At 42.6% G+C, this 27,377-nt stretch overlaps 2 protein-coding genes and 1 non-coding gene across 3 annotated transcripts; 2 read left to right on the forward strand and 1 right to left on the reverse strand.

Moving 5' to 3' along the window:
- The first annotated feature begins 7,516 nt into the window (after window positions 1–7,516).
- On the forward strand, window positions 7,517–13,416 carry PSF2. Its single transcript, XM_086773653.1, has 8 exons — window positions 7,517–7,639; window positions 7,722–7,796; window positions 8,590–8,704; window positions 12,172–12,271; window positions 12,393–12,423; window positions 12,596–12,688; window positions 12,771–12,923; window positions 13,042–13,416. The coding sequence occupies exons 1-8, from the start codon at window positions 7,592–7,594 to the stop codon at window positions 13,060–13,062; spliced, it is 636 nt and encodes a 211-aa protein (XP_086629779.1). The 5' UTR covers window positions 7,517–7,591; the 3' UTR covers window positions 13,063–13,416.
- A 2,372-nt stretch (window positions 13,417–15,788) lies between these two features.
- TRNAF-GAA (transfer RNA phenylalanine (anticodon GAA)) lies at window positions 15,789–15,861 on the forward strand. The gene has a single exon. It is a non-coding gene; the product is annotated as a tRNA-Phe (tRNA).
- Window positions 15,862–24,291: 8,430 nt separating this feature from the next.
- On the reverse strand, window positions 24,292–25,798 carry LOC147618624 (uncharacterized). Its single transcript, XM_086774444.1, has 2 exons — window positions 25,432–25,798; window positions 24,292–25,329 (listed from the first exon to the last, which is right to left on the reverse strand). The coding sequence occupies exons 1-2, from the start codon at window positions 25,769–25,771 to the stop codon at window positions 24,545–24,547; spliced, it is 1,125 nt and encodes a 374-aa protein (XP_086630570.1). The 5' UTR covers window positions 25,772–25,798; the 3' UTR covers window positions 24,292–24,544.
- Between the last annotated feature and the right edge of the window lie 1,579 nt (window positions 25,799–27,377).

Genomic DNA, 27,377 nt, shown 5'->3' on the forward strand with positions numbered 1-27,377 from the left:
GAGGGGGTGGAGAAGGGAGAGCCTAGAAAGAATGGAACAAAAGGATGGTTGTTTTTTTATATAGTGGACACCAAAGTTGAGAAGAAAGAATGGAACAAAAGGATGGTTTGGACTAGCCCAAAGTTTGACCCTTGATCCGTTGACCAATGGTCAATGCTGACCATCCATGGATGTGAGTTGTGGATGTGAGTTGAACAGCTCCGTGATCTAGGATGTGCTGAATGATGAATGTTGCTTCCCATGCTTGGACTAAGTTTTTGGCCCCCTTGAGGTACCGAGCCTAGTACATCAATACTGGATCACCTGTGCCAAAGTGTGGATGGCACAAGCGATGGTCATGCCATGCTTTTCTTCTATTCTACTCTTCCTGATGTGCTTGAGAGGCCCTTGCCCGTGTTTCCTCCAGAACAAAGAGATAGAGGATGTTGGTGGTCTACATGGCCATGGGTTGAGTAAGGTGAGTGGAACCTACCTAGAGTGATCCACTACTATTGAATTCAAAATTGGAGACTTCCTCTAAGCCAACAGCCAATTGGAATGGGCTATGTTGAGTTGTGGCCTTATAAGCGGTGCAGTATGCCCAAAGGGTGCCAAGGAGAGCTTCCGACCATTTGTTTGGGTACTGGTAACACATCTTTTTTAAAAGCTGGCAACAAAACTCTGTTGGTGCTCTCAGCATGGCCATTGGCTCAAGGGTAGTAGGTACAGGATTTCCTATGGAAAATTTGGTTGTTGGCCAGAAGGGTTGAGATGAGCTCTTTGACAAAGTGAGAGCCTCACTCGCTTGTGATTTCAAGTGGACATCCAAACCCAGTGAAAATATACTCATACAAAAACTGTGCCATTGTCTAGGCAATGTAATCTTTTGTTACTTGAGCCTTTGCCCACATAATCCGTGGCCATGAGAAGGTGCTTGCATCTACTAGAGGGGTAGTGCATGTGTCATAGTAGAGTACAAACTCCTTGCAATCCTTGAACATGGTGGGCCACCACCAGAATCCTCATTGAAAAACATCGATGGCTGTGGTGACACCCGAGTAGTGTCCACTTGCCGAACCAGCATGAGCATCTTCCACTAAGTGCGGCACTTCATGTGAGGACTGACACATTTGTGAAGAACCCCATCATGTCCAGCTTCATATAGTTGACTCGCCACAAGTTGGAAGGGATTACTTTTGATTAGCAGATAATGCTTGTCTTGGGGGGGAGGCCGATTGAATAGGAGCCCGTAGACAAAAGAAAGACTACATCCCCATACCAATCTGGGGCAGCATATCAACTTTGAAAAGGACATTATCAAGTAGGTCATCGTCAATACGTGAGGGTATGGTTGGTTCTCCGGAGTCAGTTGTAGAAAGATGATCTGCCATGACATGATATTTGCCCGGGCAAAGAAGAATTTTGAAGTCAAACTCTTGAAAAAGCAGGATCCATTGCCACATCCTCCCAGCAACTTTTGGTTTGTTGAGAAGGTATTGCTCTTTGGTGATTACAATGAAATAAACACCCAAAAGATAGTGCCAAACTTTTTGACATGCATAGACAATTGCCATACCTTCCTACTTCATGGTGCTGTAATTCGCTTCTGCACTATTGAGTAAAGGACTGGCATAGTAGATTAGCTAGTCCTCTCGATGTTCCTCGCTAGGTTGGGCCAATACTACTGCACCAATAACAGTGTGGCTTACATCTGTATGGACATGAAAGATGATGGACCAATCAGGTGGGATGAGAATGGGAGCCTCAGTGAGCCATTTTTTGAGATAAGCAAAAGCACTGGATTCTGTGGTGGACCATTGGAAGGGATTGGAAGGGCATAGTAAACATGTTAGTGGTAGGGCTATGTCATTATACATCATGATGAATCTTCTATGATACCGAGTGTGGCCAACACATACTTGAGTTCCTTTGGGACTGATGGGAGGGGTCCTGTGTGCAACCTAAGGATGGCTACAATTTTGTCGGGATCAAGTGCAAGGCCTTGTGCAGAGATGATGTGTTCAAGTAGGGTACCTTGCACCACTAGAAAATGACACTTAAAAGCGTTAAGGTGTAGCTTGGTGACCTACATTTTGCAAATATTAAGGATAGTTGAAGTAGGTGTTCAGCAAAGCTTTTAGACAAGTGGATAAGTGAGTACCAATGAAATTTGAAAAATCATCAATGAAAACATAGAAGAAACTGAGGAGGAATTCCCTAAAGATGTTAGTGACAATGCGTTAAATGTGGCCGACGCGTTGTTGCACAAACCAAAGGGCATCTTATTGTAGAAATATGTGCCCCATTGTGTAACAAAGGCTATTTCTACCCGATCATCTGGGTGTATGGCCACTTGGTTGTAGCCATTGAACCCATCCATGAAGCTGTAGAGATTGTGACCAGCCACATCCTCAAGAACCCTGTCCATGAGTGAAAGGTAGAGGAAACCCATCTTTGATTGTTGCTTTATTAAGAGAACGGAAATCAACACATACCCAAATCTTATTGTTTTCTTTTTGGGAGCGATGACCATTGGGGAGAGCCACTCTGAATGTTCCACTAGAGATATTATATTGACAGATTCCATCTTTTCCAATTCCACCTTGACCGCCTCTACTGGGATTGAGCTTGTAAGCGTGTCCCCTAACTAGCTTGGTACCTTCTTGGAGAGGAATGGTGTGAACCCCAATGTCTGTCGGCACATCATATAGATCCTTATAGGTCCAAGCAAACACATATTTGAAGAAATGGAAAAAAGAGGTGGCTTGGTCCAAGAGGGTGGGGTGATCCCACAACCAAGATGCTAGCAGGATGGGACAAGGATCTTTGGGAGTACTAAGATTATATTTCCTCACTAGATCTTGGCTCACTAGAATAGGCAGAGGTTCACCTATAGCTGTAGAGAGGGTAGCTGGGTCATGAGCAGGGTGTGGATCAAGTGGAAAATCCCCATACTTCTCCTCTTTCCATGAATGGGGGAGCTCCTATGGGCAGACGGCTGACCCATTGAGGGAATCGGAGTGTTGTTGACGCGGGCGAGTGGTACATAGAGTAGGGGAACTATCATCCTTGGTTGGTTGGGCGGCGAATGGGTGATTGTTAAACTTCTTGCCCCAACACTGGTCTGTAATTGGTTCCCCTCTTGTTCCCCTAGGCCATCTACTTCAAATTGTTCAGAGGATTCTAGTGGAGGGGGAAGCTTGGAAATCTCCACCATGTAGCATGTGAGCTTCCGGGTAGCTTCCAACCAATCTAATAGTTTTGACTCCTCCATGAGGTACTATGCCCTCTTCAAATTAAGTTAGTGCTGGTATGGACAATGTCGATGTCACTGTAGCCCCTTGCACACCTTGGTCTAGGCCCTCCTCGAAGCAGAAGTCCTTGGAGCCGTACTCTGCTGACGAGGAAGGTATAACTTTTCTCTCCCCCAATCATGCAGCACACTTGCACCTTGTAACCAAGGTCTGGCGATGAGTAAGGAATAAGCACCTTTGACTATTGGAAGCATAATAATCATGAAATCAAGTAAGAAGATGGTATCTTGAATTTGTACATTGACGCCTTCCACCAAGCTAAGGGGTATCACTTCACACTTGTCTACTATGCAGACAGAGAAGTTGGGTGGACAAGTGATGTGAAGTCCCAATGCATGGAGTGTAAATTCAGACATCAAGTTGATACCTGATCCACCGTCTACTATTGTGCTAGGCAAGGGGGTGCCATTAATTTGCACAATGAGCCGAGGACTTCGGTAATCTATGAGGGAGGCACTGGATGAACTAACTCCCATGCACCTTGCAATCTGCTTACCTTTGTCTTGCCTTTGCCCACCACTATGAGATTCTATTAAGGCCTCTCTCTCTCTCTCCATTTGGCTGAGAAGTAAACCCAATTGTTGCCTAGCAATATGATTGATCCCCTACAATTGGTAGATTGACACCCCAACTTGAGTTTCTTGAAGGAGAGTCCCCATTGAGAAAGTTGATGATTTTGTGCCGAGCAGAAGTGGGACAATTGGCACAGCTGTATTTACCATTGGGGAAGCATCTTGTAGCTCTTTGAAGGCTTCCAAAAATGCGTGATCCACCAAGTTGTGAGGAATAGGAAAAGAGGTTTCCCCTTGCTCTTTGACTAATGGTTCTATTCCCCCCCATGGCCTTCGATTGGGCAGCATGGGTGACAACTGCAGCGGTGAGGTTCTGAAGTTGTGTTGAGGAGAGTGGTGAAGGGGCTACACCCAAGGAAGAAGAGGGTATGATGAGGGTGTTTGGTGCTTCGTTATCTAAACTACTGAGATTAGATGGGGAAGAGCAGGTGGGGTAGGAAACATGAAGTTGATGGAGGTTGATGCCCTTTGTTTGGGGCAGTTCATGGGTATAGTGCTCCTTGGCGTTTGGACAGTGCTGGTAAGGAGGTGTTCATTCTAGAACGAAACAACGACTTTGGTAATGGCCATACTCCCCACACATGTAATAGAGAATTGGATGGTTACAGGTAGCTGGTGGACAAGGTGGCCATGTAGGAGCAGTTGGTGCAGGGGCAACACATGTAACAGAGAATTGGACGGTTACACGTAGCTGGTGGACAAGGTGGCCATGTAGGAGCAGTTGGTGCAGGGGCAACATGGGAGAGTAGGTGGAATAGGGATGAGAGGTGGAAGGTATGATGGTGGGGGTGCAAGGTGGTATGCATAGGAAGAGTGGCAGGTGCATAGGCTTGTGTTGAAGGAGTGTAGATTGGTGGTACACTGATGGTGTTGAAAGAGCAGAAGTTGTAGTGTGGTGAACAATGGCTTGGGCTGCAAGTTGTTGTTGCTGCTGTTAGTGAAGTTGGCAGACACCTTTGAGATAGTAGCACTCCTTGTCTTCATGGCCACAGAAGGTGCAATATCTTCTTTTGGAAAATTCTTGTGGAGTATGGCCTGGAGTTTGGCAAATGGCACACCATACTCGTAGCACCCAAGGTTGAGCCTTCAAAAAATTGCCTTGCATTTTCAACTTGCTAGGAGGCTAGCTCTTAAAACTCCAACAAGGTGGTGGTCGGCTTACTCTCTTGGATCTTTTGCTGGGTGGTCCAAGGCAAGGCTTGCAACACCCATCGTCTCGCAAATCACCAGGGTAGGCCGACAAACGGACCACCAACACTGTGGTTCTTGTCATGAGTTTAGATATTGTTTCTCCATGGTGTAGTTGTAGAGTTCCTAGTTCTTGGAGAATGTGGTCCTCATAGTTGTTGGGCCAAAAGGTGTGGACAAAGGTGTCCCTCAAAGTGGCCGAGTCTTCAAAATGATCAGCTAGAAATTGGCTGAACCACTTATATGTAGAACCCTCAAGTAAGGACAACAAGAGAACCACATAGGCATCTTCCCTCTCCAAGTCTCTACTCCTACATGTAGAGAGGAAACACCGCACATGGTCATCCACATATTCTGAAGCAGACTCTTTGAAAGTGAGAATTGACCTAGCCCAACACTATGGATAGAGGTTCTGGTTGAGGGTTTCCTTGGTTGTTACCCAGGTTCCCCCCTTGGTTACCTTGGTTGTTGCCAAAATTAGGGTTACCAAGGTTGGCAATAGCCATGGGTAAAGGTGGAGGAGGGGTTTGGGATGGTATGGAATTGACCTTCCTATGACTGTAGCAACGTACAAACAGAGGGCTAGATACTAGCACAAGAATGTGTTCGGCATGTACACAATATACTATCACAAGAACTCCTGACACACAGAAGTTCCCTAGCATGATCGCCAAATTTTTAGCATACGTGTAGCACACTTCTTTGCTCGACATGCTGGACTAGGACGCTGTACACCACAATGCAACACAAGGTTCCCTCTAGGGCAGTATGCCCTCAGGAGTTATCACAAGCTAGGGAGACATGAGCTATGCGGCACATGCATAGCTCATGCGGTGCACACATAGTGCACTAGTACACAGAATACACGGATGAGAAAGAACACGCAAATGAGCAAGAAGAGTAAGAATGGTGAGAACACAAGAACACAAAGTGCACAATACACATCACACAATGTGCAATAGATGAGACCCAAGTTGTAGTAGCATTAGCCCAGAATGATCCCCATCACACAATCACGATATCCCTTTGTACAATGCCGCTTGGCCTTTGGGCTAGTCCAAAGGTGAACATCAAGTGGCCCTACCATAACTACTGAGGGGCGTGGTGCTCATTAAGTAGTGCAAGTGGTGCGCCTGGTGCTCTGGTGGCCTAAGGTGTCAATGCAATGGGCTGGAATGGTCTAAAGTGACAATGCAAGTAGTGGACTAGGCCAAAAGACCAAAATGAACTATAGAGTGACCAGTACAGTGATGTGGACAGTTGGCATTTTTGTCGAAAGTGAAGGGCCAAACTGACAGATAGTGGGCAGCTAGGGTGGCTAGAGAGACTAGTGTAGCCATATTTGCTACTAGAGTCTTTTCCTAAAAGCCCATTTTAGCCTTAGTATAAGACTTTAACCTCATCTTGGGATTATCTCCTCACTTTTTTCTCTTATTTTTTTCTATTTCCTTCTTCTATGGATTTGAGCAAGCATGTCTTAGGTCAAGGGTCCGTAGTAGTTTTTCGACTTACTTCCATAAATGCAACTATTGATCTCTATACCATGATCCTTATTAACGAATACTGATTTGGACAACTCCTCTCCAAGCTCCATAAATTTACTTCCTTGACCTCTATAGGTCCATCATATGAAACCCCTTCTTAACCTTCTTTAGAGTGTTTTGTTTTGTATATAATTTGTAGTGTTCAGAGACTAGTCTTGGGTCCATTCCATCATCCTTTAGAGTGTTTTGCTTTGTATATAACTTGTAGTGTTCAGAGACTAGTCTTGGGTCCATCCCATCATCCTCTTTACCTTTGTTTAGGCCAAGATCCTCTTCTAAGGCTCTATTTTCCCCACACCTTTTTGATCTAGAAAGTCGTGGCTCAATCTTCTCTTGAGACTGAGGTTTTTCTTGTGTCTTACCATGGATAACGACTTTCTCTAATTCCCCACCCCAATTGCCAAAAAACTATTCATGCACGTTTCGACGTATCTTAGCAACTGGGTATCTATCAGTTTACTTCGTAACAACATGTTTTATGTTTGGGCATCTATAGTCGACATGTTACTTTGTAACATGTTTCGAGGCATTTCCCTTCGCAACATGTTCGAAGGTGTTTCCCGTCTGATGATGCCTCATTGTCTAAACTTATTGTGCTTGATAACTTTAATTATGAATTATCACAATAATAGCCACAACCCTTATCATAATTGCTTTGTTAAGTCCAGATCAATGTACTTCGTACCCCAACTTGGGAATACATCGATGTGATTGACAAGCTTACGAGAGTTTAAATGTTTGAGAGGTGAGACATAATCTCTCATGGACTCATGCTCTTATATTGTTTGATATTGTAGATATGTGCCACTAGGCTCCACTTATCACCTCACCGCTTCGTGCAAATGGTACGAATATGTTCTTAATCTCAGTAAAATTGACCTTATCCTCGGGCTTTAGAGTTGATGCCGGTGGTGGGCGGGCACGTTTGAAACCCCTTCAAGCTCTACCTTGCTACTTTGCCGCCAATTCATCACACAACACACACACACACACAATGGCTGGACAGTCGAACCCTCAGCTCTCTCTCTTTTCTGCAGCCGAGGTACGTCCCTCTTCTTTTTTCCATCTTAGCCGTAGTCCTACACGCAATTGAAAGCCCTAACCCTAACGCATTTAAAATGCAGGTTGAATTCATGGCGGAAGATGGACTCATCGACATCATCCCGAACGTCAGAATGGACACCTTGCACATGATCTGTGTAAGCGAAACTCATCTATGTCGCTAAACTCTTTAATTAGCCCGTTAATCTGGTAATTAGCCTGTTTGATTGGCTCGTTAATTTCGTGTTTTAGCCTCTTTGATTAGCTCTTCATATTGAGTAGCGAAAATTAACAGTTTTTAGACCATCAAGTCTGAGTTATATGAGTTTGCTGTTATGCTGATGCCTTATATTTCTTAGAATGGGAACCGCCACAAGAAGCTTCAGCTATTGATGGTGTAGCTGCTCTGTTGATGTGTCTGATAGCCACGAGTATGCCATGATTGAGAGAGAGTCCATTTACCATGGAGGTAATCAAGGCCTTGCCCATGGGTGGGTGCTTACCCCTGCCGTTATCCCCAAGAGAATACCCTTGGCAGTGACAATGCCCTAACGAATGAATGTATGGGCATGCGTATGCCGGCGGACTGGCAAGTGAATTGGTCACTTGCCATGTCCTTGTCCACGGGGTCCTGCTCTCATGCCTAGGAGAATTTAAAGATGCATCCTTGGCAGTGAGAAGGAGGACGCATTCTGCATCCTCCATGTCAAGATTTGAGAGATTCTGCTAGTACTCCCTGAAAGTCTTTGCAAGTCCCTTGCTGTTGGTGATATTTTAAAGCCAATCCTGTTCGGGGACAGTGTGGGTGATGGTTTACATGTCCACAACGGGTAGGTTGGTGGAAAGTAGAGCTGATCTTAAGTTTAACCTGGCATTTGTAGTTGTTTTCAAAATACTTCTTATCATTTAACAAAACAGTATTGTTTGTTTGAATTTGCATTTGTTTTCCAGGGCGATTATGGGCCATTTCGACCCCAGATACCTGTAAAAGTACCACTATGGCTAGCCATTGCTCTGAAGAAACGCAGCAAGTGCAGAATCCAGCCACCGGATTGGATGAGTGCAGGTATTCTCTATTTGCAGAATCTACCATCTCCTTAGTATTCTATGTTGATATTCAGTCCAGATTTTCTGCTTTATTGACGCTGGATCGGCCTGCTGCATGCACTTCCTGGTCCTGCATCTACTTAGAAGGGATTCTTGTTTATGAAAGATAAGGAGACACATACCACATGCCATTTTGGTGGATCATTCATTTAAAAGGAAACTTGAAGTTGGGTCTTGTGTGTTGGCTTCAGGATGAGTATGGGTGCAGCTGCAGGTGTGTGTCCTCTCCATCAAGATAGGAGAGGATAGAGCAGGTTAAGCATGTTTTTAGGGACAAAACACTAATGAGATCCTTTCATTCTTGATTATTGAATATGGAATGCTGAAAGCTTCTACCCATGGTATCAGCAAGTCACTCTATTTTCTCAACATGGCTAGTACGTGTATGTAAGTGAGTTGTAAGCACAGGGCTAAGTCTTGTGCAGTCAGAGTAAGGGGCTCAACTTAATCCAGTCAATGGGGCGAATGCAAGGCTGCTGAGGTATCATGCACTGCTATGCAAACAGTCTAGAGGTTGTGACATACAATGATGTCTTCCCGTGATTGTCATATATCTGGAACGCCCGCACACATTACTGATCACACAAGGAAAGCAGTAGGTGGACTCATCTCCCAACTGTAAGCTTGCTACTTGGAAGCACCCCTGAGCCTGGGAGAGAGAGATGCACACCACCATAGCATGATGCCTTGAGATCTCTAGACCAACTTGTAGTCAGATTATCACCATACTCGTCCCATACTACGTATGTCTAGATCTAGGCTTGCCCTTGAGGTAGTCCCCTAGCTTTGTGAACTCGGAAGCCCAAGGCCCACCTCAAGGGATAACCTAGATCTAGACCTACACAAGGTTGGTTTGACACTTGGCGATGAACCTATTCCTTACTTATATAGAGCTTGGGTTGTAACATGCAACCGGTATGATCGTGTAACGCACAGCAAGACCTTCTTTATACCTTTATGTTAGTGAGCATGAAGCAATCCACTTTAATCTTTGTTCATGGGAGATAGAGCTGAAGAGAGAGAGAATGGAGACGGCACGAGATTGGGTCCCAATCTACCCACATAAGGGTCCCCTCTTGCAAGCAGGAGTATTTGCTTTCTTGCTTTGGAGAACTTCTTTACAATGAAGAAAACTTACTGATTGAAGATGCTTGACCGAGGAATGCCAAATGCAAGGACGATGTAGGGTCGGCTGAACCATCAAACAGATTGAAGACAACTGTGAAGCCACTTCAGAGAGCCTTATGCACTCCCAGATCTGCCAAGGGAGATGCAAGAATGAAGGCTGCAGACTGCCTTGGATTGTAGCACAATGAACTGTGAAGCCACTTCGGAGAGCCTTATGCACTCATAGATATGCCAAGGGAGATGCAAGAATGAACGCTGAACGCTGAAGAGAGCTTCAGACTGCCTTGGATTGTAGCACAATGAAGTGTTTGGCTGAGATGATGTATGCACAAGCCCTAAGACTCAAGCACACATACTTCTGCATTGGTTTGTTGTTGAATCTATGAAAGAATGGGATGATTTAGACAATGGGCTGAGAGGCTTCTCATATATGACGATTTGCTAGACTGCTGTCGGCCTCTTCATAATGCTCTCTCAATTGCTTCAAATTAGGCTAAATGCTATTATCGCTTCACACGTGTGAGTCGTGCTGTCTTGGTTGCTGCTGCTGGTCGCCGACCGCACTAATTCTGGCCGACTGGCTGTTAAGCCTTTGTAGGGCTGCCGACTGGGTATAGGACCCTTGTATGCCCCTCTTGGTGGTCAAGATAACCTATGTGCGCTGAGTGTTCTCCAAGTGGGTTAAGTGAGACTCTGACACCTAAATCTTGGAAAGACCTACGTAGCTCGTGCGTGATGTCTCCCTGAACTAGGGCTCACAATGGGGTCTTGCCTCATGACAAATAATCCTTTAAAAAGTAATAATTTTGTAAAAGTATGCCATTGATGATGAGCCAGGGTGTCACATGGCACCTCAGTGCATGGGTTCATGTGACATTCCCTTTTGCTTAGCTTGGCAGTAGTTGTGCGGTCTCCAAGTAGTCCACCACTATTTGTGGATAATCTTGGAAGAATTCCTTGTCGAGCCAAATGGTTTCGTGAGTGCTTTAGTCTCTGAACTTGGTGTAGAACTGTCTGAGTCTTCGATTGGAACCATGCTTCTGATAGAATTTTGCATCTTAGTATTTGGTATCTGGATCTTTTACCGGCACACACTTGTTTTTCTCACATTTATGCAGGTTGTGGGTTGCTGTCGGCCAGCTCTTGGACTTCCTGTATTAAAGGCCTCTCTCCAACTTGTAATCAATCTATTCCCAGTGCATATGTTCTGAAGTCCATCTGCTGGCTGTACTCTACCCCTTGTAATCTCATTCTATGATAATAGAACTTGATCATTGCCTAGTACCTAATCTCTCCCTTTCTCCGACTCTCTCTACTTTGTATATATTGTTGATCGCCTCCGCCTGTGCATACTTTCACATGGTATCAGGTGTCTAGGTCCTGGCTCTCCACCTCTTGGGTGGCAACCCCTTCCCTCCCTCATCTGCGTTTTTTTGGAGCAAGAAGTGCTGCTGTGTTTTTCAACAGGTGGCTGCTTTTTTCTTCTCTGAAGTGTCTTCCACATCAGCGCTTCTTCTTTGGGCTGTCCTGTAAACAAAAATTAAAGAAAGAAGTTTTACATGGCATTGAAAGAGGATAGTGACTGAGATTCTTCAATGTACATGAATCTTGTATGAAAGCGTAGCTGGTGTATGGACTAATCTTTTCTGGAAACAAGTGCCCTGTTTGCTTCATCTCTTTTGACCTTTCTTATTCCCCCCCCTTTCCAGACCTTTAACCCTTCAAAGCGTGAGCATCTAGGATTAAAATTTAAAAATGTGGCCATTTAGAGTCATGGCACCGAGCATGGGCAGTGGGAGCCTGAAAGGTGTTTAGGACAGCCAGTGAGAAGCAGGAATGCACATTCCGTTCACATTTTTTTGCCCATTGTAACCTTGGGCACAAAATGGCCAACTGCATCAGTGTGTTGATTTTAGTATTTGCTTGCTTTCTAGGGATGATGTTCTCAGGAGTGGGAAACCCTGACAGAGAGCATTGATGAATAGGTGTGTTAAGCTTGTGGCAAGGTTCTAAGAGTCACGATTAAATAAATCTGAGTAAAGCTTAGGATGTGTTTGGCCATTCTTGAGATCAAGTAGCGTTATCATTACCTTTGTATACACTTAAATCATGTAAGGGTTTGTGTGCTAGTGAGTGCCCGTTTGTACAACTTGCCAACTGTGCAATGCAAAGGTGGAGAGGCTTTGCCTAACGAGATGGAATTTGTAGACAGTCATTCAGCTTGTGCACTCTCTTATGCTTAAATTGTCCTTGTTGTATCTCATGCCTTGCTCTTACCCCTTTCTTTCTGCTCACTAGAGAAGCTCACTCAAGTCTTGGAAGATGAACGGGAGGCACCGAGGGAGTTTCAACCCCTTCCTTTCCACTATGTGGAAATCTCCAGGCTACTATTTGACCAGTGTGTATTCTTACATCGAGTTGCTGCCACAAAGATTTAACCCTGTTAGTACCTTTGTTTGTGTGTTATGTTTTCTTGAATTTCCCATGGATTTGTGCTTACTCAACTTCCATCTTAACAGTGCCCGGGAAGACATTTCAGATCCATATCTTGTAAGTTGTTACTTGTGGATTGTGCCACGTATTTGATTTGATGCAGTTTTCAAAGGGGTTGCAAACATAGCTTAGCACTTGGGCTGAGTCGACCCCACTGGCAGTCTGTTTTTGTGTAAAAAGTCTTATTTAATATTGTAACAATTAAGGTTGAAGCCCTGATGTCTTGCAGGTGCGGTCTCTGCTCGAGGATATCCGGGATGTTAGGTTTCATAAAGTGGAGAGTGGACTGGAGACACTTTCAGGCAAAACACATGCTGTTAAGGTATTGTGATAAGAGTATAAATTGCAGGATTGCTCTTGAATAGCTAGACCTACTGCATGGTTGCTAACACTGGGTGGCTCAGCTAAAAAATCTTGCAGCAATGGAGGTTAACATAGTGCGCCCTTTCATAGTGAGGGCCTTGCAATGCTTCTACAAGCATGACAATGAGGATTTGGTCAAGCAAACTGCAACTGAAGTGGAAAGCCAAGCAGCTGCATCTGATCGCCTTCCCCGAGTAAGCAGAGATGATACCTTCTTGACTCTTAAAATGAATCCTTATATCTCCTGTTAGAGGGTTAATGCATTAATAATGTTGCTAATAGCCTGATTTGGGCATACTTTTCTTGATGCAGAGGATTCTCCGGCCTCGGTAACGTTGTGGACCAACCTGAGATGGCCTAAAATGCTTAAAATAATGGGTGTAAAGTCTCTTATCACACTGACCATAGCAGAAGTCTGGGAAGGTTTTTAAATATTGCATCTTCCCCCTGCATGGAAGCAGGGGAGCCATACTTCAGTCAAAGAATGTTGCATGCCTTTTGTAACCTCTTAATTTGTAGTGCAAAATTGGCATTCCAAACCTTCGATTATTTCTTAACATTTCCATGAAGAGAGCCTTCGCCCTCTCACCAGTCCTGTTTCTCACATGAAGACCCAGGCCCCGTCACAATGCCTTAGTTATTTAAGAAAAATATGGTATGAGATTCAAGTTTTCATCTTGTCAACAACTCCATTGGTTTGCTCTTCCATGCTTTCTCTCTTTTGTCTAAGTTTGTTTGCAAGCATTTGATGCACAACTTGGTTTATTGTCTCTGAGTGGTCTCCATGTTAGAGGTACATGGCTTGATTGACATGTCACATGCAAGGGCAGATCTTTTGTATATTGCTGAGTTGAAGGTATTTTTGTTCAGTCCAACGTACTCGGAAGAAAAAAAAGGGTTTGTTCTCAAGAATGATCCATAACCATAATCTCTTAAACTTCACGGACCATTAGATGGGGCCAAGGAGCAAGTTTCATCTTTTATTGAGTTATTTTGATGAACACATAGCAAGTCTCTTCATCTACTTGGGAAAGAGGCTGCTCTGGAAGAACTGATAAGTGATGTCTCTTCACGGACCATTAGATGGGGCCAAGGAGCAAGTTTCATCTTTTATTGAGTTATTTTGATGAACACATAGCAAGTCTCTTCATCTACTTGGGGAAGAGGCTGCTCTGGAAGAACTAATAAGTGATGTCTCTTCAATCTTAGGAGGTCATCATACATCACCAAAAGCTTGCCAAAAAAGGTCCCAAGGCCGTTTGCATTGGTTGTAAGGCTTGTTTTACTAGTCGATCATAACTCTACATGTTATCAACAAACCTTTATGATGTGGTACGACAGTCCTTTTAAAACCAGGAAACTGGACACTTGAGAGATTTCTAATCTTCAATGACTAGGGGAGATGCCAAAAATGTGGGTCAAACCCCTAAACATGAAGAGCTTTGATTTGTATCCCATCAAGGAGAAAGGAGAACATTGAAAGGCGGACAGAGGCTCTACCATTCATGGTGAATGACAACTGGCTGTGTGTCATGCACATCAATAAATTTATGGAGACTTGTTATACCATCCTTAAGGAGTAAAGGGTTTGACCCTCTATTATAGGGTCCCAACCAAGGTGGGTGAAAAATTTAAGGTATTGGTTGACATAGCCTTTGTGTTTGAGAAACTATAGAATTATTATTCCTTGCAAAAACTTACCCAGCATGAGGACTTGAGGAGGAGGACAAAAGCATGGTGGCATTTTTCTCTCTAATTAGTTCTCCTATGAATATTCCCTTGAGTTTTGCTTAGGAATATAGCATAGAACTTTGGAGACTTCTTAATCAATGGGTGGATAGACAAGTTCCCTTAGGCGTAAGTGATAACTTGCTCTCGAGAGCTAGAACTCTGTGTCCTTCAGGCAGTCAAAAGCATGGGAGAAGGTTCTTTGAATGTGATATTTCTAGTGCAGTACAAGTAATTCCCAAGCATCTTAGCCCTACTTGATAGAGACTTAAGAGTCAATGTAGTTATTGAAGCCTTGTAGCAAGAATGGGGTTAACCGTCCACTTGAGAGGACTCACCGTCTTGAAGCTAGCGAATTAAGAAAGAGCAAGCCCATGGGGTGGATGCAAGATGTCCTGGTGAGGACAGTCAAGTCCTAGGTTCACAAATTCCATAGTATTGCTCCCTAGGTCTAATCCACCAACTTTTAATGCTATTCCAGGTAGAGTTGGCTTCTAATTGCAATTGCGTTGCAGGATTTGGCTCTAAGAGCCAAGTCAAATGGCAAACAGGAAAGGAAGTTATCCTTACAGATAAATACATAGTAATAAACATCTCAATTAGATGCATGATGTATCCGTGATAGGGTCTTCAAGTAGTGAAATTAGGGAACATGCTTTATTGGAAAGAAAGCGGTACACTTTATCCTTTCCCACCCCAACCAAGAGCAGCTCACCCTAGTGTTTATGGACGTCTAAGCACTTGGGAAGAGTTCACCCTTCATCCATCTAAACTCTCAGAGATCACCCACCTTAGGATTTATAAAGGTCTATCCACATAAACATTTGGTTGATGAGTTTGATATAAGGGTAGAACCTCTTAGGGGACTTGCATATAAATCCACAAGATTTCATAAAATTTTAGTTTTTCATTATGCAGTTTTATAGTAGATGAGACCCTCCGCCATTAGACCATGCTCCTTTTGTTTCTAGATGAAGTTACATTGATTGCACTCTCTAGCCTTCACCTTATGACTCACGGTAACAGACATCCTTATGCTTAAACCTGTGTGACAGTGTCCTTGCTCATGCATGGGGCTTTGTCACAGGCTCGCTTTAAGTGGATTCCATGCCTTCCCGGGTGATGCCGAACAAGTCACGTGTTGCGCCACATGCCCCTACTCTGACCATCTGCCTGTGGGTGAGTGAGTGTCATTTCACCATTCACCTATAGCCGCGACAGTTTCATCGCCTTATCTGCAGTGGTGGTGGTGGTTTGTCTCTTCTTCTTTTTTTAGCTTGTTTAAATTTCACTTATTATGTACAGTATAGTAAGAGCGTTAGGTATCGAAAGCGGGGATAGCTCAGTTGGGAGAGCGTCAGACTGAAGATCTGAAGGTCGCGTGTTCGATCCACGCTCACCGCATTTCTCGTATTATTCCTAATGCTTTTAATTGGTAGGATTTACTATTGAGGTTCTTGATTTGTGGGTGCTCCATTCTCCATAAAGTAAGAGTGCACTCTGAGAATTTTGGGAGATATGGGTTCTTTTATTGGTAAGTTGAGAATTGATCTTTAAAAAAAGATGTTGCTGACAATGAAGCTACCTCTCTAGTGTAAAATTAGACTTCATTATACACAGTGAGGTATGGTCAGGTACCTCTTTAGATATGTAGCGGTTTCAAAAGGAAGTTATCGGTTCAAGTCCGATCGTCTCCATTCATATATAGATTGGCACATTAGATAGAAATCCAAAAGCGCCACCAGCAGACAGGCGACACGTGCTACAATGGCCGGGACAGAGCTGCGACCCCGTGAGCGCAAGCTAACCTCTTTTACGTAGATTATGGCCGGAAGATACTGGCGGGGCTACGCGGCTTGTTGCCTGCCTAACGGCGTTTGCCACACCCATAATACGGAATTCATTTGAAACGAGACACACGCGGCACGAATGTAAGAATTTTGATATTAGGACCAGCGAGTGTGCACTACCTTTTGGGTAAGCCATGTAATTTGAATATTTATTTCAAGAAAATCTTAGCAAGATCAAGGGGAGGAGTGTAGGTTTTCTTTACTGGAGCTAAATGAGCAAGGTGTCTACTACTAGAACCAAGATAGAATCATATCCTACATGAATTGGAGACAATCCAGTTTGACAGAATCTATACTTATGTACTCCCATTTCATCTAAGGAATGTCTAGAGGATGTGATTTCCCTAGCATTTTACCCCTCTTAGCTTTAACCTTCTAGCATGTCAAGCATTGATTCACATAATGCAATACACCCCTCTTGAGTTGTGGTGGGTAGAAGAAAATTTTCAAATTTTTCTTAATGGCCATGTATGCATTAGCCGAAATAACGGCATCAATTCTCTATCTCGTGTTCCTGAATCTTTCTAATTGCATGAGGAGTTTTGCTTTGAGCTTGGAGGCTATTTTTTTCATCCTCTAGCATACACACATCAAACCTTGGTCTATTTTCAACTAGGTTATCAAGGCTTATATTCAAATTTTTGAATTTGTGTAAGTACATAGTCCTTTTTGAGCCTTGAAGTCCTTGTCTTTTCATTTTTTCATTATTTCAAATTCTCTGTTAAATTAAATAAGAAATAAAGGTTTCATTTAAATCCATTAGATATGTACTTTATGTCCTAAAGTTTATTAAATAAATGAATTAACTCCTTTATGATTATGCACAGTCAACCTTAGGATAGGGGATTGATTAAACCATGGGGGATGACCTCATAAAATAATGTTTATACCCTATAATAAATTATTATAGTGAATCATAGGGTAAGTATGCAATATGGTTTTGGCAACTCTCCTTGATGACTTCAAGAGAAGCCTGTGAATGACCTTAAAAGTAATTTTAGTCCTAGATTTCAAATTTTTTAAAAAATTTAAGGATTAGGATTTAGAAGAATATGTAGAGGTTAGATTATTTAATTTATTATACATCCTAAAAATGTGTACATAAAATAGTCTTTATTTTTGTTCACATATAGAACTTTTGGCCTTTTTCCTAGATTGGGATGTGTAAATTTTAGGATAAAGGAGTCATGAAATTAGCCCTAAATCAAGCAAGAATTAGTGAGAAAAAGAGAAAAAGCTAAACCTAGTAGAGAAGGTTTAAATGTGCTTAAGTTGCATAAACCCTAGTGCACTCCTCTGCATAGGAACACTGCACATATCTTATATCCATAGGAAATCCTTGTAGTGTTAGGAAAAAATGATGATTACTTTTTAGAATTTTATGATGTTTCGCCCAATGTATGTATAAATAACCTTGATAAAAGAATTACAGTATTGTGACCATAAAGAAGTCTGTTATCTAGAGAGAGTGCACTTCTTTTTAGGTAGAGGTGTGATAGGAAAAAAATTGGTTAAGACCTTAATGCAAATCGACTTTATGTGAGTCAAGAGAGAGAAAGTCTATCTATAATGAGTATAGATAAAGATAAAGATTATCTTTAAAAATAGGAAACACCTTTAGTGAGAGAAACCCCTTGGGAAAAAGGAAAAGGTTAATGACTAGGGATTAACTCTTAAAGCTAAAAAAATCAAATTAGAATACTTAAAATACACTTTTAAACTACGACACCAAAAAGCAAAGAAATAGTAGAATTATCCAAGTAAATAGTAGGTATATCTTATTTTTATCCTAAATTGAGAAATTTATCATCCTTAGTATAGACCAGAATTTTGCATAAGAACCTTCTGATAAAAGTTAAGCATTATTGCCCTTTTAATAGAACAGAGTGCTTAGTCCTAGCACCATAATAAAGGATTCACAATACCTGATACTATACTTAGAGAGACTTATAGAAGATAATTGAAAGGTAGAAAGAAAAAGATCCTAGTAGATATGAACTGATTCAAAAACCTGACTATTTGTTCAAAGGACCGTGAAGGCTTGGACTGATATTATTGGATCAGGAAACACATTTGGAGATTTGATGGAGGACCGAGACTATCTCATTGGAGCTTGCGATGGTTTTCCCCATTTCGTGAAGATGCATGGGGTTGCTTGATTATGTTTAATACTTGTTTGGATACTGTTTGTTAAAATACTATTTGCTGTGAAGCTTGTGAAGGTACCACATAAGCTAATGTGATATTGGGTGGATGCCATTTGAGTGGTGAGTCTTGTCGTGAAAGACGGTCCTCTGAGACTTTAACCCATCTTGGTAGGTCTAGTGTGGACTTGACATGCTTGGTGTGAAGACAAAGGTAGCTCCGCCGAAGTGTACTGGGCGAGGCAGGTATGGGTTGGACATATATGTCGGGTTATATGACTTTGGTGCCAATGTAACCTAGAGTGTTCATGCCTAGGAAGGGTATGACCATCAGAAGTGGCTCCTGTCAATCTAGGATGCGAGACTTATGGGCTCCTCACGGCGTACAGTAGCACAAGTTGGAGTGCCCGGGTTCAGTGGTGCATATCTTCCTAGTGCATATCTACCTTGGGAAGGGTATGGCCATCAGAAGCGTCTTCTGCCCATCTAGGATGTGAGACTTATGGGCTCCTTGCTAGATGACAACACATGTTGGAGTGCGAGGCGTGGTGTGAGGAGATATTTTTGGATACGTGTGACATTGTTTTAATTGCTAGTTGGATGATATTACAGAGTTTTTAGTATGATTTTTAGAATGTATGTTTTTCAATACTTTTGGTGTATAAAATCTTTAAGTTCAATGTCAGGTTTTAAAGAACTTGTATGCCGTGGAATGTGCGTGAACTATTTTTCATTGCTTTGGTTGTGTATGTGAGTAATGAACCATGAATATCAATTATGGATGTGTGAGTTCACGCCAGTTCCATAGGACCAGTGGTGGTAGGGTAGCAGGCTAGACCCAAGGAATTGGATGGGGTCTAGGCTGTGCTTATATATTTGGTCGGAGTAGAAATTATATACACCATTGGAAAGCAAGTGTGGCATGGTGGACCAGAATAAACGGATAAAACTAAAAATATATTTGAAAAGAGTAGAAAAATAGGTGAACCGAGAAATTAGAATCTAGGAAACAATGGTGGAGTAGTCCAAGGGTGTAGAGGTTGTTTGCTTCATGATCGAGGAGTAAGACAATGGTATGTGCTATGCATGATACACGTAGCCAAATGTCTATTACTTGTGAGAGGCATGAAGGGACATATACATAAGAGGAATCAGATGCCTTTCTTGGTGTAAGGATTTTTTGGCAGATGCAAGATATATGTTGTTAGCAAGCCGGACATTAGGCCATTGTGTATGATGCCTCTAGGTGGGGCTCTCTACCCAATATGTGTAGATGTCATTAACATAATTTGGGAAGATGTATTTTATTGTATATAGGGGGTGGGGTTCCTCACAAACAAGCCTTATCAATAACCAACCCTATGTTAAACCTTGAACATACTCCATAGCACTTATAATATGGGTCAATAATGTCTCTTTCCATTTGGAACAAATTCAACATAAAAACAAGCCTTATCAATAATTAGCCCTAGGATAAACCTTAAACACTTATGATATGGAACAAATTTAACACAAAAACCGTATGTGTAACTCATCACATGAATCTTGACTATAAATAATAAAATTTCAAAACTAAAGATGTTACAAACTATGGTCTATTTCTAGTCCTAAATCGTCACTTTATCATACTTATCACCTTCCAAGAAATGATTTATCATATCTAATCCCATTTTAAAGTTATGACCCTTTATGTGTTGTCAAGGATCTTTGAACATGGAGATTTTGCAATTACCACTCTCTTTTCCAAGAGAAGGATCGAATCAATAACCTATGAACAAGATAATCAAATTAATCAAGATAAGCATCAACATGAACGTAACATAAGTAAATAGAAGACACAAAAGCACACACAAGCATTGGGTTCAATCTCCCCCCTACCAACATGAGTGGCTCCGCTTTCTCATGTGGGTATTTTAAAGTTGTATTCATCATTATTATCCCTTGCAGCCATAAATAGTTTTTACTTTCAAAATTGGGCTTGTACACAAAACTAAACCATAGTCCAATATTTAAAAGTGTAAATAAATGTTTTGCTCAAACTTATGTACGAATGGGCCTAGCCATGTAAAGCCAAAATGTAACAAGTATGCAACTAGAAATAATAATATGGTAAACACGTAAAGTTGGTGTTCTCGCTCAATAACCATCATCTATAGCAAAGATAGTCTTATGATGGTCTTTTGAATCTATAGATACTTGGTTGTATCGAGAAAATCCATATAAAAAGCTATAAGATTCTTTCTCTTCTACCCTTTCAAGCACATGTTTAGTATTGGGTAGTGACTATTGGCTACATTTACCTTTTTTAAGTTCACGTATACGCAAATCTTTCCATTCTTTTTTGGTTCTATGAACATTGGTGAAACCCAATCTTTGTGCTCAATCTCATATATGAAATTTGTGAAATTTGTGCTCAACCCTTGATAGTATTATAGTAGGTGTCATTATACATGTACAACTTTTATCTAACTGGCCTTGCACTGTCTTGCCAATTGAATCATATGCTGGTAAACTTCTGGAAGGACTCCCTTGAGATCCAAGCAAATACATCTTTGTACTCTTTAAGTAACTTTGTTAATTCAGACTCCTTCTCAGGGGTTAAGTCAATAGAGATCCAAACCTTTTTGGGCTCTTTCCCTATGGTAGTGCTAGATCAATTTATTTAGCATCTTCTAGTCCATCATATGACACCCGAGTTTCTTTTAGTTTCTCTCTTTTAGGAGTTTTATTCTTAATCTTGTAGTTCCTGTAATGTGAGGGGACTTGTTGGAAGGGCCTTTGGACAAGAGGCAAGTAACACTAACCATAGAGGTTGCCATTGAGCATCACTTTTTGCTACAAAAAATCATCTCATACTCTTGTGCAGATACATACCCTCGTCACTGCTACCTTCACGAGCATAGTCAGACAAAACCATACACAACCTTTCTCACCTGATTATATCATTGATCCTTGCAACATGATGCACTGGGGCGGTAGCAGAGACGCCTAGATGGGACAACATGTTGAGGTATGGAGTTAACATTTTTGTGCTCCAAAATAGGGGCCTTACATTTTTTGGTGGAATTAAGAGAGATGTTTTCTTTGCAGGTGAATCTCAGCGTGGATATCACTTTTGGGCATCATGTAAAGCAAGGGCAAGTGATAGTAGAGCTTTATGTTGGATGTGGATATTGTGCTATGGTAGCACAAAAATTAGGCATGAACGTTGTTTGTATTGATCCCGAAGAGGATGTAGTGGAGGGTGTCTTGATGAAGATTTCATTGTAGGTGCAGTAAACATATTTATTTGTGAATATTCAAGTCACTAGGTTTAGCAATTGTTTATAATTGTGTCATGATATTAAAAGAGAGGGAAAGAGGGCGAGAGCAATGCATGTTGGGGTTTTGCAATAAGACATCATTCCCCTCTTCAACGATGTTTATGTACAACATGTCATACAAATCAATAAAGAATCGACATTTTTAATATTGTGTGGATGAATAAGGTAGTGAAGCGTTTATAGGCTCGAGGATATGTATGTAAAACATGAGTTAAGTATGTTGTGTTGCGAAATGAGAAGGAAATATAGAGAGAGTGAGCAAAGAGAAGGACAGAAAGAGTGAGTGAGAGAGAAAGAGAGAGAGGGAGCGAGAGCAAAGAGAAGGGAAGAGAGAGAGGGAGGATAGAGAGAGTGAGAAAAGAAAGGGACTGAAAGAGTGTGTGTGTGTGTGTGTGTGAGAGAGAGAGAGAGAGAGAGAGAGAGAGAGAGAGAGAGAGAGAGAGAGAGAGAGAGAGAGAGAGGGGGGGGGGAGTGAGATCAAAGATTAGGGTAGAGAGGGAGAGAGGGAGGGAGGATAGAGAGAGTGAGCAAAGAAAAGGACTGAGAGAGAGAGAGAGAGAGAGAGAGAGAGAGAGAGAGAGAGAGAGAAGGATAGAGAGAGAGAGAGACAGAAAGAGAGTAAAGAGAAGGATAGAGAGAGTGATCAAAGAGATGGATAGAGAGAGAGGAGGAGGATATAGAGAGCGAGAGAGGGAAGGAGGATAAGAGGTAAGAGAAGGATAGAGAGGGAGAGGAGGATATAGAGAGCAAGAGAGGGAAGGAGGATAGGAGGTAAGAGAAGGATAGAGAGGGATACGAGAGAGAGAGAGAGAGAGAGAGAGAGAGAGAGAGAGAGAGAGAGAGAGAGAGAGGGGGGGGGGAGAATAGAGAGAGAGAAAAGAGAAGGATAGAGAGAGTGAGCAAAGAGGTAGATAGAGAGAGAATGAGGATATAGAGAGCGAGAGAGGGAAGAGGGTGGAGAGAGAGGGAGGGTGGGAGATTAGGGGGTAGGGAGGGAGAGGAGAGGGAGGGTGGGTTGGAGATTATGGTGGGAGAGTGAAAGGGAGGGAGAGAGAGGGGGAGGGAAGAGGGTGGGAGAAGGAGGAGAGAAGGAGAGAGAGGGTAGTGTGGACTGTGGGCTGGGCGGTGGTGGGCAGAGATGGTGGTGGCAATAGTTTTAGAGAGATTGTTCAAGTAGAGAGAGAGGGTAGCCAAGAAAATCTCCCTCCACCCAGCTCCCTCTACGACCATCCCCCTTGCTTAATACTAGTAATAGCGGGCAGGTCCATTTTAAAGTTTGGCTAGCCTAGTGTGAAAACTAGTCACTTATGTAAAAGTCAATATTGACACTAAACAATAAACATTCATTCCCTTATAATAGAATACTTGTGATATCTTCTCTTCTCTACTCTTGATTGCTTGTACTCTATTAGATTCTTGCATTGGTAAATGGATTCTTGCATGCTAGATGGATGCTTGATTCAAAAGGATTGATTGCAGGTTTCCCTCTTGCATTAGCTTCTTCCTTACCCACCTTTTGTGAGAGAGAACCACTGTGCATGAAATTCTCTTTTTACCTCTATCTAGGCATAGGGAGCTCTACATTCACCCCCTTAGCAAAGGAGCATTTTGGTGTGATAACAGAGCGAGGATGCAATGGGGATGAGCTAGTGCACCACATCAAGGAGTTGCATTGTGCCTCAAAGAAAAGGCCCAATGACACATGATTTAACTAAGGCTAAGATAAGCTCTTGAACTGAAAGTCTAGTTGTGTTTGCTACTTGTGACAAAGAGCTTATAGGTTTTATTAAAAGACTGCATGTGTGTTTCATTTAGGGCATGAATTAATGAATTTTGATGATGGAGAGTGTAGTAAAAGGGGCTGGAACCATTGGTCTTATATGGCTACTATGATAGCAATTAAGAAAGTTCAAGAAAAATCTATGAACTAATAAAGGGTAAGGAAATGAATTATACATTTCTATGTCTTTAGATGTGCTTTTATTCTTAGGCTGTAAAGGGCTTCCGAATGAGGATTACAAATTTTCTCCTTCTAGAGTTTCTTACAATAGCATTGTCATGTGTGATACATAGTATTGTGTGCGTATATGTGTTTCTATGTGTGTGTGTACAAAGACACACAACTTGGCAAATTGCTATGCTAGCTCGCTTTGCTAATGTTTTTGTTGGCTTTTGTGTAACACATCTAAAAGGAATGTTATGATGATAATGAGAGAAAATATTTTTCTAAGACATATAAGGGACATATAAGCATTTGCATGAGAAAGACGGTGAATGATTAAAAGAAGTGGATAAGGGGTAGTCACAACATATCTATTGGCCGAGTTGTGTACATTGAGTGCATATTCGACATATATCCATAAGAACTCCTTGAATGACCTTTGAGACTTATTCTCAATGGATGGTCTAGTTCACTTCTTCTACTTGTTAATCATTAAACATACTTGTTGCAATGGCACCAAGAACTTGGCTCGTCTAATAAAGTTCCATTTGTATGCTAACAAAGTTCCATTAGTATGCGAAAAAGATGCACAAGCTTTATTTCTTGAATGTTGAATACAATCCTAGCAAAGAATTCCACCAAAAGAGAGAAAATGGAGGGGCTTGCTCCATTTTGGAGATCCTGTGTGGTCACACAAGGGCTACATATAATGAGTTCAAACTTCCACATGAAATGGGACCAACTCCACTTTGGAGTCGTGAAATATTTTTTATGGCGGGCATGCAAATGTATTAAACTGTGAGGAGGTTAATTATATCCAGGGGAGGTTTAGCGACGGCATACGATGCCTCCAGCCGCCGAGGAGCTGGTGCATTTGGCGCCCAAGCCGCTTGGCATGGTGGAGACGTCAAGGGCGAGGCTGGGCTGAGCGAACTTGTTGGCCAGGCAGTCGGTAGCAAAGAGAGAGGAGACCTTGAATTTGGTCTCTCCGCCCATCACCGGCATGGGCACGCCAACTTTGACAGGGTTCTTGAAGTCGGGCTGGTAGGTCTGCCCAAGAACGCCATCTACGGTGGCGGAGAGCTGGAAGAAGTTGAATTGGATGTTGAGGTGGGCGAAACAATCGTCTGCGGGGAGGTTGTAACTGTGAACACGGTCCTCTTCTTTCGTGATGGGCACTACCTCTACGTTGACGCCCATCACGCCATCGATAGTCACCTGCACGCTGTTGGTTTCAGAAATGCGCTCCACACGGACCTCGTCCATGGGCGAGCTCCAGGAGGCGGAGGGGCCCGTTGGAATGGCGACCTCTTGGCCGTCGTACGTGAAAGCGAGCTGATCCACAGTATCGTCCCATGCGGCCACCTTCTTGGCGGCGAGGCTGAACTTGTGGTTGTCGAACATGATGCCCAGGGCCTGCACCCATGTGAAGTCGCGTGTCCGGCCCTCCGGGCGGATACCAATGAAGTGGGCGTTCACGTGGAGGTTTCGATCGGACACGAGGCAAAAGTCCTCGCCAGACTTCCCGTGGAAGTAGAACATGATGCCGTCTCCTCCAACGAAGCGTGGGTCGTAGCACACGGAAGAGTAGCCATAGCAGTTGGGCTTGCGACCTGCATGAAACCCAATCGCCATGGATTAGGGCTAAACACCACGGATTAGGCTGAAACATGTGCAGTGATAGAATTTGCAGGACGATATGAAGCCCCACTTACGCTTGCAGGTGGTCTGGCACTTGCGGGAGCAGTCGATGAAGCAAGCGGACTGTTGGTGCTTGCTGTTGACGCGCTTGGGGCACTGGCGGGGGCACTTGAGGGTCTTGAGGTAGCAGTTGTTATGCGCAAGGCAGCGAGCCTGTACTCTGACATAAGGGTTAGGGGACTGGCGGATCACCACATACTGCGTCGACTGAGGGTCTACGCCATGGGGGAACTTCGGGGGCTTGTGGACGTAAGGCTTCTTGTTGTAAACAGGCTTCTTCTTGGCGCTCGCTAGCACAGGAAGCAGCAAAGCTACAAGCAGAGTGAGCAGGAAGGGCTTGATCAGAGCTGCCATTGTTATGCTATCGCTGCTCTAGAACGGCTCAGAAGGCTGCTGCTGAACGAGCTGACAAGAGGACCTTATATGGTGCACTTCGCGCAAGTCAGCAGCCCACCACTCTGCCACTCTCCGCTCATCACCCGGGTTGCCTTCACAACGTGCTTCCAACTCCCCAAAAAAACTGAGTATCTTATCTACCTACCATTCCTAGCTATTGATCAAATTAATGTTTTTTTTTGCTTTTAGAGGATTCTTAGTGTTTTATGCAACATCCAATAACTTTTTTTTAAAGGCAAGTTGATGACCAACCAACAAAAGTAGAAACCAACCCCTTCTACTACTATGATATTGTTGTAAACAATGGCTAATTATCTTATGTCATCCTATGTTGTACATACATAATTTCATAATTGAAAAGAAGCTTCTCTAGTAATATGGGCGCTCGTATAGGGTAAAAATAGGCGTTATCGGTTAAGTATGGATAGCTAGTGTGATTTTCATATGAAGCTAGTAGACTCTCTAGTAATATGGGCACTTGGATAGGCTAGAAATAGATAGTATCATTTAAGTATGGGTAGCTAGTGTGGTTTTGCATACGAAGATCTTATTTTACATCATCTCCATCTGAGGTGTCCCAATTAGTCTTGAAAGTATGTATGCCACACGGGGGAGTGAGGTGCTTGTTTTACTTGGTGAAGGGTGTGGCCACACTTGGCTAAGGGACACTAGATACACATGGTTGATAGAGGTTATACAAGTGGTACAAAGGTGGTGAAATGTGGAGGATTGTGAGAAGAGTGACACATGGATGGAAATGAGGGAACACATGACACCATGCGAGAGAGCACACATGGTTGAAGGATTGGCACAAGAAAGAATTCAATTTGTACTAGACGGAGAAACGTCTAATACATTAGAGGTGGAGAGGAGGTCTAAGTGGTACACATGTTAGGTGGAGAGGTAGTTTTATGGCTATTGGGAGAGATTGTTAAAACAAGTGGAAAAGTAGATGCACATATGATGGCCATTGTGAGTGGAGACTCGGATTGTATGGCTAGTGGAGAGATTGTTTGAACAAGTGGAAAAGTAATTACGCATATGGCCATTGTGAGTTTGCGCATGTGGCATGACTAAGGTTTGCACAATTGGCAACAAAAAGGTAAAGCACAAGTGGCCCCATTTTGCACACATAGAAGAAAGTGGATTCCCAACAAGTGGCAAAAGGTGTTCCAAATTGGTAAATGGAGAATAAAGACTATAATTGAAGGTGGATTCCCAAGTGGAAAAAGGTGTTCCAAACTGGTAAATGGAGAGGAAATCCGAGTGAAAAATGAATAAAGATTAAAATTAAACCAATAAAGGGTTAAGAATCCCATATGCATTACAAGAAACCCCATCCAGTTATCTATGAGTATCCTAAGGCTTTTACAACTTACACTTGACATAAAAACATGATAGGAACACCTATAAAAGCACAAGAATGAATATGTTAGTGTATGATGAAATTACTTGTGCTTTAGGGGGGAATCCCGACCTAGCTTACTTGATTCAAAGGGCTAAATCAGCTGCTCATAGTGGCATTAACTTATAGTAATGAGCTAATTTGAGACTCTGAAGATAC

Source organism: Cibotium barometz, chromosome 34 (assembly GCF_041138505.1).
Source record: "Cibotium barometz isolate CiBa-2024 chromosome 34, ASM4113850v1, whole genome shotgun sequence".
Classification (NCBI taxonomy): Eukaryota; Viridiplantae; Streptophyta; class Polypodiopsida; order Cyatheales; family Cibotiaceae; genus Cibotium; species Cibotium barometz.

Excerpts from the sequence above, each read along its gene's own strand:
- PSF2 (XM_086773653.1), top strand. The coding sequence starts at position 7,592 with ATGGCTGGACAGTCGAACCCTCAGCTCTCTCTCTTTTCTGCAGCCGAG. Across the intron at positions 12,272-12,392 it reads TCCAGGCTACTATTTGACCA|TGCCCGGGAAGACATTTCAG; the intron begins GTGTGTATTCTT and ends CCATCTTAACAG. Across the intron at positions 12,689-12,770 it reads GCAAAACACATGCTGTTAAG|CTAAAAAATCTTGCAGCAAT; the intron begins GTATTGTGATAA and ends TGGGTGGCTCAG.
- LOC147618624 (XM_086774444.1), bottom strand. The coding sequence starts at position 25,771 with ATGGCAGCTCTGATCAAGCCCTTCCTGCTCACTCTGCTTGTAGCTTTG. Across the intron at positions 25,330-25,431 it reads GTGCCAGACCACCTGCAAGC|GTCGCAAGCCCAACTGCTAT; the intron begins GTAAGTGGGGCT and ends GGTTTCATGCAG.